This window comes from Haemaphysalis longicornis, unplaced genomic scaffold, assembly GCF_048455015.1.
Source record: "Haemaphysalis longicornis isolate Haplotype H1 unplaced genomic scaffold, Haemaphysalis longicornis Haplotype H1 scaffold_5, whole genome shotgun sequence".
NCBI classification, from domain to species: Eukaryota; Metazoa; Arthropoda; class Arachnida; order Ixodida; family Ixodidae; genus Haemaphysalis; species Haemaphysalis longicornis.
Window position 1 is genome coordinate 56,585,547 of NW_027526385.1, and position 16,186 is coordinate 56,601,732.

At 46.7% G+C, this 16,186-nt stretch overlaps 1 protein-coding gene and 1 long non-coding RNA gene across 3 annotated transcripts in view; one reads left to right on the top strand and one right to left on the bottom strand.

Moving 5' to 3' along the window:
• LOC144138248 (uncharacterized) overlaps positions 1 to 16,186 on the top strand; it is a 40,417-nt gene that overhangs the window by 18,562 nt on the left and 5,669 nt on the right. For both annotated transcript variants that reach the window (XM_077670432.1, XM_077670433.1), the window contains exons 11-19: positions 2,140 to 2,253; positions 2,653 to 2,748; positions 3,267 to 3,474; positions 5,352 to 5,524; positions 5,626 to 5,754; positions 8,719 to 8,886; positions 11,881 to 11,967; positions 12,392 to 12,453; positions 15,218 to 15,317. In XM_077670432.1, coding sequence (XP_077526558.1) covers positions 2,140 to 2,253; positions 2,653 to 2,748; positions 3,267 to 3,474; positions 5,352 to 5,524; positions 5,626 to 5,754; positions 8,719 to 8,886; positions 11,881 to 11,967; positions 12,392 to 12,453; positions 15,218 to 15,317 — 1,137 coding nt within the window. The remainder of the gene's footprint in view (positions 1 to 2,139; positions 2,254 to 2,652; positions 2,749 to 3,266; positions 3,475 to 5,351; positions 5,525 to 5,625; positions 5,755 to 8,718; positions 8,887 to 11,880; positions 11,968 to 12,391; positions 12,454 to 15,217; positions 15,318 to 16,186) is intronic.
• On the bottom strand, positions 1,495 to 15,222 carry LOC144138249 (uncharacterized). The gene is made up of 3 exons (XR_013315855.1): positions 15,100 to 15,222; positions 1,821 to 1,943; positions 1,495 to 1,753 (listed from the first exon to the last, which is right to left on the bottom strand). It is a non-coding gene; the product is annotated as an uncharacterized LOC144138249 (long non-coding RNA).

Consider the following 16,186-nt stretch of genomic DNA (forward strand, 5'->3'; position numbering starts at 1 on the left):
AGGTGGCGAGGCAGTGGAAGTGGTAAGCGAATATATCTACTTAGGCCAAGTTGTGACCCCAGATCCCAACCATGAGGCAGAGATAATTAGAAGGATAAGATTTGGGTGGGGTGCATATGGCAGACATTCTCAGATAATTAATAGCAGCCTACCATTGTCGCTGAAGAAGAAAGTGTATGACAGCTGCATCTTACCGGTACTCACCTACGGGGCAGAAACCTGGAGGCTCACTAAGAGGGTTCAACTTAAATTGAGAACACCTCAGTGTGCAATGGAGCGGAAAATGATAGGTGTAACATTAAGGGACAAGAAGAGAGCGGAGTGGGTCAGGGAACAAACAGGTGTTAAGGACATAGTATTAGTAAAAATTAAGAAGAAATGGACGTGGGCAGGACATGTAATGCGAAGGCAAGATAACCGCTGGTCATTAAGGGTAACAGAGTGGATCCCTGAGAAGGCAAGCGTTGCAGGGGGTGGCAGAAAGTTAGAGGGGCAGATGAGATCAAGAAGTTTGCGGGGATAAATTGGTCGCAGTTAGCACAGGACCAGGGTAATTGGAGAATAATGGGAGAGGCCTTTGCCCTGCAGTGGGCGTAGATAGGCTGGTGATGATGATGATAAATTGTGGTATTGTAGCTGTCCAGTAGAGCAGCACTACAAGGGGGCTGGATGTCTCTTTAAGTTAATATGTAGTTGAACTGGTCGCCACAAAGCTGAGTCCGGAGTAGTCGAGCCTATAGTGTTGGTCCTATAGTGTTCAATTGTCTGGAGGGGAAAGTGCGCGAGCAAGTACGAAGTTGATGGTCGTGAAACAAAAAAAAGGCCTGAATTGCATTGACTGTGCAATATCAACAACAGAGGGTCGAACCGTTTCGGCATGAACCGGTAACCGTTGTTTCTTTTTCCGGTTCAGTTCCGGTTCGGGTTCAGCGTGCCCAAAAAATAACGGTTCGGGTTCGGGTTCAGTTCCGGAAAAAATACCGGTTCTGTTCTGGTTTTCAGTTCGGTTCCGGTTCGACACCCTGCTTTTTAGTTATAATAATTGTATTCTGAATTCATACAGAGATGGTAGCTGGCGACTCCTCTTAATGTTTCACCGAATAGACCAATCAAAGTACACGTCAAGCATCTTTATGCTGAATGGATGGCTGAAGGTCTGTATGACATAATGCCAACAGGCCGCGTCCATATGCCTGATGTTGTGCTCTTTTGTAAGTGGATCGTCGAGGCATAGACGGTGATTCCAGGTGAAATTGGTTTTCCTCAAAACAAGCATTTCTCAAAGCAAGAGCTTTGATAAATGCGGCGTTACAAAAAGCATGGACAGAACTAATGATATTGTATATGACAATGATGACTGCAGCCCAAGCGATAGCTCTATCAAGAGCAGTGACAGTGAGTGACTGTGGCTTATACTGTGCAGAAAAGGTAATATAGGTAACTATAGGCAAGTTTTCTTCTTTTTCTTTCCCTCGAGAAATGTGCCTTGTTGCTTTAATAGCTTTGGTCCAGCCTTTCCTGTATAAAATGTGCGGGCAATATGCGGGAATATTTATTTTATTCGTTATACACGTGAAAATACGGTAGTTCTTGTGTAGTATGCAGCCAAAAGAGCATAACAGTTGCCTCATGCCAACAGTGGAATACTGGCAAGCAGCTGTTTTGTTGGGTTCAACCTGGCCACATAAACACTGACAGTTCGAGCGCTGATGAGGGGACGTGGCCAGCAAGTTGAGGTAGTGCCCTGCCACAGCTGAAAGTGGAACCAATGCGTTTATGAGAAAACAAATGAGTTGTTCTCCACCAGCCTTTTAACTTACTAAAAAGGCTGATTTGGAAGTCTTTGAGGGGACTCTGCATAAACGCAAGCTCGGTGAGAGACGTTGTGGGGCCACATCGCGACGTTCCAGAGCCACAGCATCCACTGCAGGACGGGTGCCATACTGTGAAGCAAATGGATTTTTGGGCATCTCAAAAAAAAAAAAAGAACAAAAAAAACGTGGATGCTGTTTAACTGCTTGGCAGATTTCTGAATACGGGAAATTCTTTGGAAGCACCTTGTACCATGGATTGTATCTGAACAAGTATGTGCATCAAATCTTTGAGTCGTGCTTAGCACGTGGTTGTCGTTGCTTCTAGCTCCAGGGACTTTTCAAGAAGACCAAGCAGGAGGTGGCTGAGAAGTCCGAGCTGCTGCAGACCACAACGTCGGAGCTCCAAAGCACAAAAAACAACTTGTCCGCAGCAGAGCAGGTTGGTGATTGGGCTGGTTTGATGGTCCTTCATGTCTTAGTTTTGTGCACCCATCATTTTTGAGGCTCAGGCTATTGATTCAACGACCAGGCATTTGTCACACGAGTTGTTGCTGCCCACTGCAGCCCAGGTCAAATAAGCACACACGCTTAGTTAGTTGGTCAGGGTAGATGCGAATTATTGTACAGGAAAAGGGTGGGCCCCTCTACTTGTTTTTTTTTGTTGCTGCCCTCGTGTCTGATTAGTTCGTTGGGTGGGGGGGAGGGGGCGGCATTCAGCAGAGCAGTTGCACTATGAATCAACACTTTGTCCCCTTCCCTTGCAACCTTAACAGCCTGCTAGGCCAGTTGTCGGCCGCTTTGTCACAGCCCCCGAGTTCACCTCGCTGCTTGGTTGCAGGTTCTGTCCAAGACTGCCGCTGAAAAGCAAGAGCAGGCCGCTCTGGTGCAGGCCCACAGTGAGACCGAAGCAGCGCTTGCCGCCACTGCTCGGGAGGTAATGCGGCCAACTGTGGTGCAGTGCACGTAGTGCATGGCAAAAGCACAGCTACCTTATTCATTTCCTTTCATTTTTAGACTTCGTGAAGCTGGCCAGTCTTGCTGCTTTTTTTCCCTGCCGGTTTCAAATATGCCATTATTTTTTGTCTGTAAATTATTTCCCAAGACGGACAATTAGCCATTTTTGGGGGAACACAAGTGCTAGTTGTAAAACTGTAGTCATATTTTTTTTAACACTATGACCATTGGTGAATGTAATATAGGTAGGGATTTTTTTTATGCATCGCTTGAGACTAATTTTACAGCTCATTAAACTTCGGTGTTTGGAAATCGCGGTCGAAACTGTTTCTGTTACATGAACCTCAAACTTGCTTTGGGCTTTTTTGCTGATGTGCGATGTGAGTGAGCAGTTGTAAGTCGCTTAGAGAAGCCTTGGTTTTGCAGTGGACACAAACGACTTGTATGCAGCTTACGCACAGCGATCACCACAACTGTACTCGTTTATTGCCATCGCAGCTGGTGACTGTCACTGAAACCACGACAAGCGACATTGCCCTACTGCAGCAGAAGCTCCAGCGCACGTCGGCCATCGACCAGACCAACAGGGAGCGGCAGTCGCAGTTTGTGTCCCGCATCAACACTCTCTTTGGCCAGGTGGAAAGGTCCTGCTCTGAAAAGCTCGCCACCCAGCAGGAGACCCTCGGAGGGATCGAAAGCTCATTTGGTGAGTGGAGTTTTAAAGCGAAGCTTTTTACCTCTACCCCCCCCCCAAGGGTTCTGTCGCAACCGCTGGTGTCAACAGAAAACTCTCGCGAACAAATTAATGAAGTTAGTGGCACCGCCAGGAATCGAACCTGAAACAAATGGAGAAACAGAGCGAGAGCCCGTTGTCTTGCCAATTGAGCTACGATCCTACGCGGAGACGGGGGAGACAGACTGTGCACTCACCGAGCGCATCTGCGGGTTTATCTCCTGCGTCCTCGCTGAATGCCACGTGATAGCATCGTGCAACCTTTCATGCCGCTGTGCGCTCGGCCCACGGCACGTGTAGCAGCCGTGTGCGCGCCTTGCGCATACGTTAGAATAAAAGGAAGTCCACACCAACGAAAAGAAGTCCACACCGTTAAAATAAAAGGAAGTCCACACCAACGCATGGCATGTCACTTCTCCTCAGTCTCGGCCGCCAATCTGGTCGTCTCCGTCAGTGGCGGCAGAAACAGAGAAGTGAGATCGTCTAACACCGGGTTTTAAGTTTCCACTCACGTGCTTCACATACAACTCAACCAACCACCATTCATGGATCATGCATCGATTTAACCTTAGGTGAGAATATCTCTTTGAAGTAATAAAGGGTGTAGTTAAGTGCATTTCATGAGTCTCTGGTTTCACTCTTTGCAGAGCCACATGTATGAATTCAAGTGACGTCGCACGCGTAATCGTTGTGGGCGTCATTTACAGCTTCGCTTTCCAACCACCTTCACAGGGTGGATTGGCGCACATTTTTGTTTCAAGTTTCATGTCTGTGTTCGAAAAATGTGACCTCTGCTCTAAGGTGGGTATAATGCCAAATTTATTCGTGGCAGTATCTCTTAAAAGGAACGGTTGTGTCTTTATGACATTTTAGGGCTTTTTTTTTCTTTTTTTTTTTTTTTTTTTTTTTTGAGCAAAGCAGTTGGGTTTACATTTACCATTTTGACCAGAAATGCGCTGTTCGTTTTCACATGTGTGGCTCAAGATTAAAATAACGCTGAAATGCCAGCTAGTTGGTGTACATTTGCGGCGTTTACTTTTTGCACACAAAATGCGGGCACAACGGAAAATGAAGACAAGCACAGTTTGCGCTGGTCTTTGTGCCCTTTTTTTTATTATTGTCTTCATTCTCTACATGCAAAGTTTGCAACCTGTGATGCTGTTCCTTAGTGGCCGCCTTTTTTTTTTTCTTTTTTTTTATAGTTCGCCCATTAAATATTGTAGTACTTCATATCTCGCGCTCTAGGATGAGGGTGGGCAAGCAGTACCTTTGGCTTCGGTACTGCAACAGCTATAATCCTATCAAAAACCAGGTTTGTAAATATGAATGTTTTTATAAAATTAATTGCCCAAAGGATATGTACTAGCAAAAATGAATCTTGCAACTGTGCGGTTTTGTTGCACAACAAATTATGCAAATGTGACGCGTAAATCCCAAGGTATTGTGGTCAGCAGTTTATTATGAGCACGAGATGATTACTTCCACCACTGGTAGTTCTTTTACCAGGAGTGCTTCCTGTACTGGTAGTTTCAGTTTGTCTATTCTATGCCTCATCATAGAAAAATAGTTTTCAATTGTGGTATCAGCAATTTGGTTGCAGTTTCGCAGTGTTGATGGCTGAATAGCCTCACTTTCAATTCTCACTGGCCTAGCAGTTCAGTAGTTAAGGGAGACACATTTTGTACAAAATACCATTTTACTTCAACACTTTTTTTTTTATATTGGTATCTTAATGCAACTTGAGCAGAAATTTGTGACCTTGGTAGACCTGTGATGTTCCGTTTGTCACATTGCCAAGCAACTAATTTCTCCCCCCCCCCCCCCCCCCCCCTTTTTTTGTTCCCCAACAGACCAGCTGAGCGACATTGTCAGACGGCACCAGGACATCGTGTGCGCGTTCACGTCGAAGGCCAGGCGGCTTGCGAGCACAAGTGCCGCAGCTAGTGCGGACATCCCGTCTTCGCTGCTGTCAATCGTACGGGCATCGCAGGCAGAGCAGGCCGCCCAGTTTGGTGTTGATCTGGTGCGTACCTTCCTTTCCCTCTGGTTGGCGTAGGGGTCCACAGCCCATGCGTTTGGGAAGCGGCTTGATGCTTGACTCGGCTCCCCATGTCATCTCCCCAGGCCAGCAACCGGGCGGGCCTGCAGCAGCTGTGCCATTCCCTGGTGGCTGAGCACACGCAGGCGACGCGCTCCTGGTTGTCCAAGCACGAGGCCCAGCTGCAGGCGCTGGTGGTACTGGCCACCGACACGGTCAGTTCCCGCACCCTCTTCCGGGCTGGGTGTGCTTGTCGTGGGTGGGAAGGGAATTTCGCAGCAGGCACAATAATAGAACAGGAGCGTTGTGTCCTTCCTCGCGAGTTCCCGACTAGGTTTAAAACTGCGTGGCTCCGTTGTTACCAGGGTGTTTGTCAAGGAATGTGCAGTCTGTGTGTGCTTCCCCGAAATCCTCGGTGAGTAGTGAGTGCACGATCCTGTTCCTTGCTGGGTTCCTCTCATTGCGAAGAGGAAGGGGGGTGGTGACGTCTTCCTGATGAGCAGTAGCTGCATAGTGATCCCACCCCTTGCACCACCTGTTGCACTGTTCTTTTAAAGGGCCATCCATAAAGACACAATTCAAGTTTTTTTTTTTTTTTTTTATTCAAACGATTAGGCGTTCTATAGTGCCCTTAGCACTTGTACAGCATCAAACGATGCTTTATTCACCGATAAATCGCACAATTTAAGCCAAAGTTTCAATTCCCCCACTAAATCATGTTTCGTGACGTCAGTGATGACTTATCCAGGGCAGGTATTTGAGACGAATGTTAAGTACGTTAAAGGGACACTGAAGTGAATTTTTCAAGCTCCCGTTTTTGCTTGCACTGCGTAGACTGGCTCAAATTAGCACACTTTTCACCGTTTATCCGGTTGACTAATCGATAATTATTTTACAAAGCGCGAAAGAAGAAAAACTACCATGCGCGGTTTGCGGCGGTCGCACCAACTAGGTAAGCTGTGACGTTGGGAGGAGGGGGCACCGTGATTGGTCGATGCCCAAGGTTAGCAATCAAACAAGTTTCGGTTTCGGTTCTGTAAAACACAACCAATGGCGTTGTTGGATGGGCATTCTCAATATCTCAGTAATCATCGTACCGCGCTTCTGCCATGTTGTCGACTGTAAAATGCATAAGTCTAAGCCTCCCAGGTCGGCTTGGAATAGAAGCATTCACTGGCTGAGCCCTACGCAGTGCATGAACGCCCTCCGCGTCCCCGCAGCCGCTCAAATGCATGCACTTTTCCCCCATACTTGGAGCTTGCCTCACTCATGCCTGTATCATAAAAAGCGTGTTTGCACCAGTCCAAGGGTCTGTTGATTCTGGCCTGGGCCCACTGCCTGCATGCAGTCGGTGCATATGGCAACAGCACGCCAACGAGAACTCGCTAGCGCGCCAGTGCCAGCCTGCGCGAGTTCTGTGGACTAGTTCGCGGAGCAATGAACGTTGCGGCCCCAAAAAAGGTGAACTCAGTACGAAAAACGAAAAAGTGAACTTATATAAAAAAAAAGCAGGTACCCGCGGGGATTCGAACTTGTGACAGGCAAAACAATTTGGGTGACATCCTAGCGCTCCAGACCACTAGACTACGGAAGGGGCGATGCCAATGTTGGAAATATAAGCTATATAATGTATAACCAGTTTACCCTTTTATTTAGTTTTAGTATTTCAAGCAGCTTAGGTGACTATTTGTTGTATTGCGCTCGTGCAGTAAGCGTCCCCCGAGTTTCCACAATAGCTCACGTCTAGCAATTGCATTTCATAGACGGAAAAGCGTTCGCAGATGCGTAGTCGTGCTGCTGACCACTGTGCTCGTTCGCCCAGCGCAAAAAAGTGCTTCCCGCACCCTAGTTTTACGCTGTACAATAAAAATATCAGTTGATTTTATTTCCTTAGTACCTATATTGACTTCGCTGACTCTTCTCCCCCCTTCAAGAGGCCTTATATTTTCCTACTGGCGTACCAGTCAGCGAGGCGTCGCATGTGCGCTTGTGTGAAGCGACCTTGACTTGAAGCTAGATACAGTGTACAAACTAATAAAGTGAAGAAAGGCACATTCGTCCATTCCCAAACGTGTTGTGGCTTAGTTTCAACTGATCGAGTGAATTGCGACGACCCGTCGGCGGCCGGCGGACTAAACGCTGGGCCGACTGACTCGGTCGCGGAAGGTCGGCGAGCCGTGCAGTAGCGCAGCCAATTGCCAGCTCCTCTCCTGCTGACGTCACACGAAAACGCCACAGAAAATGGGCGAGCGTAAAGAGAGGAGGACAGCATTTTCGAATTGATTTTTCTACTACATAAATTCGCGTAAACGCGCTCAGAGTGGTTGAAACAGGGCCTAGGGACTCCGGACTACAATTTGCGCTCGTAATCCCGCATTGTTTACAAATTACTTCAGTGTCCCTTTAAATAATGCTGCAGCAGATGACGAAATGTCTTTCATTGCTTCATTTATTGTCAGTCCTCTAGATGGAGCCACAATAGCGCTTGGGCCTGCTGTCCGCACTTGATATGTTGTTGCAACGCCAGCGGCAACAGCCGCAACCAAAACTATCCAAAAATGTAAAAAAAAAGGCTGTTTCATATATTCTGGCTAGCAATTTATTGGCATTATCAGTCCAAGTCTAAAACATAACTATATATTGAATTGGTGAGGCTACCGCCAGCCAATTATTTGTTGACCTATGTCCAGGTGTGCAGTGAAAAGGCGGGGTTCGGCTCCATAGCCTTGACTGCATTGCACATAAAGTTGTCCCAGAGTATAGAGGACGCATAGTATGTCTACGCACAAGTAACATCTTTGATTTTTCATTAATTGGGCTAGCCTTGTTTAATACTTGCCGCAAATTCCCTAATATAAACAGTTCCCTCACACCAGTAATGAAATTTTAGCTAATTAAGCTAATTAACGTGGCTGTTTTTTTTTCCCTGTTGGCTGTCAAGGCACAAGAAAACAAGGCTTCGTCAAACTTGAGGGTCGTTGATAAAATTCGTATTGCTCATATGCACTCAAGTAAACTCTCTCTCAACTCTGAACTCCCCCACATTCGCTTCAGTGGGAATTGGTGGCTGTGCAAGGCCAGTTCTCTCATAGCTTATAGGAATGACGGTTCAAAGTTATGAGGGGTGGGCAGAGCTTTAACTTGTGGGCAACTACATTGTGCGGTGCATCACAATGCAGTGCCGCCTGGTCTCTACGGAGGTGGCCAAGCACAGGGACCAGCAGGCGCGCCTGACGGCCTCCCTGCTGGAGGAGAATGTGCGGCTGCACCAACGTCTGCAGGTCAACGACAAGGAGATGGAGAGGCTGCTGGCTGCACAGGAGTCTCGCAGCAGGCAGCAAGCCGAGGTGGGCCGCTTTGACGTAACCCTTGCAGCAGCATCCTCTCGCGTACTTCTGCTAATGTTCCTGTTCAGTAGAGCAACCCAAATTTGTCCAGCAAGACTGGTATCGCATTACGCAGTTGTTTTGTATCTCAGAAAAGAGTAGTAGTGGGAATACTTTGAGCATGAAGCTGCGAGAGGAATGTGCAGAACACTCCAGGCCCTAAAAACAAGTCACTCCCACCTGTTTATGCCATTGTGCTTATCTTCTCATGTTCTGCTGCATTCTTGTATCAAGAAATCCACTTTTCTAATGAAAGTGAAAACGCCCATGTGTTCAAGATTTCTTGCACATTAAAGATCTCCAGGTGGTCAAAATTAATGCGGAGCCCTCCACTATGGCGCACCTCATCACCTGTGTAGCGTTGGCATGTTAAACCCCACAATTAATCAATATCAAATTCAGATACATCAAATCTCAAATAATCTCAATTTCAAATCTCAAACAATTTCAAATCTCAGATACAACAGGAAAAATGAGACTAGTACTTGGTTCCCACTTTGCTTGCATCCTTGTCTGCGGTGGTTTGCGGTCGCCCTTCCCCCTCCGCAAATTCCCCAAATGAAGCTGTCATTAGGGGGGGGGGTTTGGAAAGCCGAAAATCGCACTGGTTGCATGGTAGCCTGGGCCGTTGCAGTTGCGTGTTGTTTTAAAGTTTGTCTCCACTGCCACAAATTCCACTACCACATGGCAAGACTATGCCAGTGTCACTAGCAATCACCTGCCCAGTGCAAGGGTCAGCTGTCGCGCACTATTCGCCCCGAGCGCGAACACAGTCGGCCCCTGGCGGCGGCGGGACGAACCGCTCCTAGTGTGGATGGCGCTCTCGCGTCGTCTGCTTTTTCACGTTGTGTGCGGCTCAAGACGCGTGCTGCACACGACAAAACAACCAATATGTGTGCTCGTTTGGCAGTAAGCAACGACATAGTAACCTCTGCGTGCTCGTTTCCTCTAGAAACGCAATATTCAGCGGCCGTTGCGGATTAATGAGCTGGTTTAATTCCACGAAACATCTTCGCTGTGGTCACCGCTTGAGTGTGAAACGTGTTATAAACATTGCTTCCACACATTGCACTTTTCGTATTGTTGCGTGCAGTCGTCTGCCGTTCCGGGAACGTCGAAGGGTGCTTTTTGAAGGTGGCGTGGCGATTATTTAAAGGATAAAAGTTTAGTACGCGAAACGGGTAAGAAGCGACAAGACCTGTGCATACGGGTGCAAATTCCACACCCTTGCGCTGTGTCCTTATAGAAAGAAGAAACAAACAAAAACATTTACACTGCACACGACCCGTGCGCTATCACCCATACATTACCGAACACGTATTTTACACCCGCAAGCGTCTGTGTGATCGCGTCCTTCCCGTATCTTTTCTAAAATAAATACCATTTTTGGACAGTCGTTGGTTTGGACAATCGGGACTCTGGAGGAGGAATAAACATTTATTCAACTGTATCGAGTTGCTAAGTTGCTAATACGTTTCTATGGATGCGCAAGAGTATTTAGGAGGAATGTTTCGGTAAAATTAAGCAGTTGTGAGTTTGCGTCAGTCATGTGGCATTTTGTGTGTCATTTTCATATATATCATTTTCAAATCCGACATGAATCACCTTGTCCAGAAACGTCGCACTCACCATAACCAAATCCCTAATTTGGTCACGTCTTAACCTCTTAAGGTGGACCTAAGTTTAAAGAAAGAGGAGAAAACGCGTAATATATAATGCACGTTGTTGCCCACATGTGTGTTGTGTGCCATGACTGGCTGGTTTTTTTTTTTAATTTTTTCCCACAATGCTTGCTTTCAATACAATTTTCAAAAAGGCGTCCCACAACCAAAAGGGGGTTAATCATTTTGGAAAATACGTTTACTGCTTTTTCACCGCTACAGAACACGACGCCTAGTGTAGTTTCGACTGTAAATAGTACTGATAACCTTAGTTTGGCTTTTCGCGCGCGTTACATGCGTTCTCTTCTCGCTGCTCTTGCAACGTTGGCAGGACCCCCCCTCCCCCTTCCCGAAAAAAAATGAAACGCGCAGAATTTCATTTCTTAACCAATCCTCAAGAATTAAATGCCAAGACAAAGGCGATATTCAGTTTACAAAACAAACCTGCTTGTCACTTTGCGAAAACCTAGCTAAACATGAGATGTTGATTGTACTGAGTGCGTTGACAATTCAATTCGCAAGTTCACTTGCGACGAAAGCCGTAAATAAGTGATCCGAAACCGTTATTCATGAAACCTTCCTTCAGAGTCGCTAAAATTTCATTTAAAAGACCCGCCGTTAGAGCGGTTACATTTATATCTCTGCGCTGTAAAAATTCAGTAATTTTATGTTGCCTTTTGAACACACAAAAAATATCGTAGGCTCTTAGAAGGAATTTCGGGGCAGTTAAGTAGTGTTACCATTTCAGAGCATCCCACAAATGCAAAGAATGCGTCATGCTACAAGTGAAAGCGATTGAGATTGCCGCTGTAAACTGAATTTCAGAGATCGAGGCTTCCTGATTAGTTTCTATTTATGCTTTTATTGAAGGCCCAAAGCCATAGTCTGGAAAGATCGAGCTTGCTACGAGCCACAGCGTACAAGTTCATTGTCACAATTACGGCCATTCTGAGATTCCCGATGAGTCGTCGCGTTTTTTGGCGTAATAATGAAAACTGACTGCCGCTTCCATGCTATACATTGAACGTTGAGGAACCGAACTACAGCATACCACTCTTGTTTGCACCTGTCGTGCGCACATACGGCGAGAAAAAGGCAGGAAGCGCGCCCACAGTGTGCATTCTTACGGGCCGCTCAGCGGAGCATCCACACTAGCAGCGCGACGCTGCCGCCCCCTACATGTCGAGCTCGCGGCGAATAGACATAACTCTTGTCATAGTTGTGTCCTCAACAAGGTGGTGCTGGCGCTCATTTAGCCAGAGGTACCTTGACCCCCTTTTCTTTTGCACTGCAGAAGCTTTCTGCCCTCCAGCAGCACATGGCAGGGTTTGCAGAGTTCTTCACATCAACACAGGCTGCACAGAGGGAGGCACAAGAACAGGTACGATTGCAGCTGTGTTCTAAGGATACCTGTGTTTGTTTTTTTGTTTTCTGTGTAATCTATATACATTGAATAATCTAGCCATGTTGTCCCCTGTAAATGGTGGCAAACCTTCCTCCCAAGCCGTTCGTCACTTTTGGCACATACATTTCTTGTGCCCACGTCTGTGACTCTGATAAAAGATGTGGCAAAAGCTCCATACTGCAGATTCTTTTAAAACCTGCTCCTTGAAATGGGCAATTGTTGGATACCCGATTATTGAACTGTTGTGCCCCTTTGGCAGTGGTCTCACTGGAGTCCCTGATGTGTGCATTAGTCCATAAACAGCCTGGCAAATGCCTTAGCGGTGCGGACTTGTAATGCCTTATCTTAACAGGTATTTTTTTGTCGCATTGCTCAAGGGCCTGTTGTGTTCTGTCCCCAGATAAACGACATCAGAGCAGCAAGCACAGAAGCATGCAATACCCAAGCTTCTGCATTGAAGAGGTACAGTCTTCTAGATTTTTTTGTACATGCATGCTGGACTGGCAACATTCAATTTGCGATTCTGTTTTCTAAGCCCCGCTAATTTGGCATGCTTCCAAGACCGAAGCTCGTGCACCCGAGGCAATTAACATTACGAAACTTTTCAACATTAGCCAAACGTTGCAACTTAATGGCTTAGAGTTGCACAAGTTCACCACTGTGTTTTGCACATAACCACACCCCCATGTTGGTCCTTGAGAAAAAAATATCGCTGCATACTGCTTGCCCTACTGAACATGTCGTACGCTCTTTCACCCTCGTATTCACAAACCTAACTTAAGTAGAACTTTTCCCTCGGGACACTTTTCGACACCTCAAAGTGTTTCAAGGACCAAACTTGGGCTCAAAAGGCGCCTTTTTGCGAACTTATCGGATCGAAAAGTAAGCGCTTCTTAAGGTAGCTCCTCGCTTATCTTAAGCCCACCTTTTCCCGACCAGCATTGCAGACTACAACGATAGCTTCGCCGAGGTGTTCGTTTTCGCGTGTAGTTAGCGAGAAATTGACAAAGCTGTAAGCAATAAACCGCTTTCTGCGAGCAAAAACGCACCATGCACACGCCTGACATGGCTGCGCATACACCAGCCCGCCGGCCTGGCCGGTACGCAATGCGGCCAGCACCGGCACCATGGCGTTGCTTCCACGCGTAGAACGGCGCCGGCAGGTGTAGCTACAGTTCGTCGCCGCTTTCCCGAATAGAACTAATCGGGCAAATCAAGTTACGCATACGAGAAAGGGGCCGATACTGTGGTGAAAATACACGCAATAGATAGCCATGCGCGTGGAGAGGCACAAGAGGCGATCAATATTCTGCCGCAATGTTAAGCCTAAACTTTCCTACGGGTACCGGCTACGGATGGAGCTGGCTGATCTGAGCGCTTCGAAGCTGGTGCCACGTAAGCGTCCTTCCCTATTGGCACAAAGGTGAAGCCCCGCCCGCACGCCGTGCGCGGATGGGCCTATCGCGCACTAGCCTCGTTCGCAGGAGCTTAGTGTGCCTCGAAAAGGGTGCCTTTGACAAGTACGCCTTAAGGAAGGTTTATAAAGTGCAAGGCGGCCTTTTCTCGTTCTGGTCCTTTTCCGACACCTGCAAAGGGCTGCTTTATGGCATAAGTGAAGTATGCTTTCTGAATACAGGGGCAGTCTTGAAAAAAAGAGTATGCATAATTGTGTTTTGTTTATTCAGTTAACAAGTGCTCCTTTGGGCAAGTTTTTTTCCTACTAGCACATACTGAGCACATTACGTGGAAAAATGCAGCCAAGAAATGTTATTTCTGTAGGGCAAGACACATCTGCTAAGCTGATCACTTGCACATAGTTTCTGGGTTGCCCCAAGCTCCCCTCCGTGCAGCACGTGTTGTATTATTGTCAATGCCGCACGGCAGCATCTGACCTTGGAAAGGCAAGCATGCCTGCAATACTGATGGTGCAGATTCGAAACTGAGCAGTAAAACTGCACTTTATTTTTGTATTCGAAATATCTGCCAGAATTGAGGAGGAAGGTAGCAGTGATGTCTGGTGCCAACACATACCCACACCCCAACTGTACTTGCCATTTGTCAATTGTTGTTTTTGGTTGTATGCCCGAAAGTACGGGAATTGTCATTCTAAACTGCATAACAGTCTTTTGCAGTGCAAACAGCTTCAGTGCGTGTGCTTGCATTGCTTCTGGGTGTTTTTTGCACAAGCCTTTTGCAGTTGTGTCAAATTGCTCTTGGGCAAATAGCATGTCTTGTTCAAGTCTCAATGCATTAACAGTGAAATATCTCCAGTCTGATTGCAAATGCCAAAAATGGTTTTCTTCAAGTAGTTTTCTCTTCATGATGCTTTCTAGAGTGCACTAATGGTCACCAGTTGACTTATGCTAAAGTCAGTCACGAGCCAAGACTTGTAACATTTGTGGACACTGAATGAAAGTAGTTTACCTTTGAGGGGAAGGTCTTAGTGCAGAGAATAAAAATGCCGACCAAAATGTTTTTCAGCATTACAATACTTTTCGGCTTCCACACAGCAGCCTTTATTGCAAACAAAGCTTTGATGTGGGCACCATAACGTTTTACAATGTAGCAAAATGTTTTCAATCAGCATATTTATTCTCTTGTCTTGATCCATCCCGACCAGACGGGATTTTATCAAACGGCAATTTCAACAATCGTAGCATTGGTCATGTTCACATCGAACAGAGATGCCTGGGGATCTGTTCAGGCTCGGTCTTTGCAGCGGCTTAGGCCATTTTTATTGGCAGGCTGTTTGCATCTAGCGTTACTCTCTTCCTAACAATCCTATGGTTACCTGCTGTTGTCAAGTTTACAAATAACAAATTTTGTATACAGCTTTCACGCGACGTCTTTTCGCAAATGCAACAACACAGCAGGTCTCGGGTGCACATGTTGAGATTTATATTCCCGGCTGCGGCGGCCGCTTTTCTGGTGGAGGCGAAAAGCAAAAACGCCCATGTGTACGAGATTTCGGGGCACGTCAAAGATCCCAGGTGGTAAAAATTTGATCCGGAGCTGTCCACTATGGCGCCTCTTATTGCCCGAGTAGCGTCGGCACGTTAAACCCAACAATCAATCAATTGAGATTACATGCAAGTGCAATGAACCCACCTAGATAATTTGCCTGCCTGCCTTTCGGGGCCAAGCTTCTTCCTCATTCTGTTGACACCTTGGTAGCATCTCCGTCAGCCGCCATGTCTTCTCCCTGTCCTGTCCCTGTCTCTTTCAGCAATGCTGAGGAGCTGGTGAAGTCATCGCAGGCCCTTATCACCGATGTGGCTGCCATACAGGAGAGCGCCACCAGGTCAACCAGCGAGTTTGCGGCCAAGGTGAGCACCTCCTCCCCTTGTTCACCTGGTCGAGTGTGTTGTACAGGACACACAAAGGAAAATTGAATGTTCCTCTTGGATCAAAGCACCTGCCTTTGGTGCTCTTTTTGGCTTGAGGTGTGGTCTATCAATTGTGCTTGCCACTTTGCTCGCGTTTCTGTGCTCCCATTCTGGGCGTGCAGTCTGTGTAGCTGCAGCAATGAGTGGAGCGATGGCTCTCAACCTCTGAAATGTATTTAGATAACACGAAGGTGGCTGTTAGTGGCAGTTGTTGCCTCCTGTTTAGGTTTTTAGTGTATTTCTGTTTGGACATGACCTGCACGTCTGCAACCAGTGGCAGAAATTCTCTCACCAACTTGGTGCGCGTTATGTGACAAAGCAACTTGTTAGCAACCGATTTTCCATTGACCTCGCGCTGTATCTATCTCCTTTAATTAATGACTCGACAAACGCGCCATCACCACCCTCATTCCCTAACATTGTATTCCAATAGAACTGACGCATTTAAATTCTTTCTTCCCTCCTACAATAGCCAAATGGAATTCCCTTGCAGAGCCTATGTATCGGTTGCATTGTATTCTTTGCTTTGATTACTGTGTCAACACCCACCCTGCCTGGAACTTGAATGGTCCTCTACAGTATGCAATAAACAACAAAAATAAATGAAAATAAATAACTAAGTAAACTTAAATAAATAAAATGTTAATAAATCAAATCATGTGATGAGGTACCCTAAAAATGAGTGCAAACAATGACAAGCAACGCTGTTTTGGGTCTGTAATTATGCATCCAGCTGAGAGTGTGTACATATGGGGTGCAAACGACCCTTTCGCATTAGCAGAGGTGCAGGTGAAGCCTGTCCAGTAGCA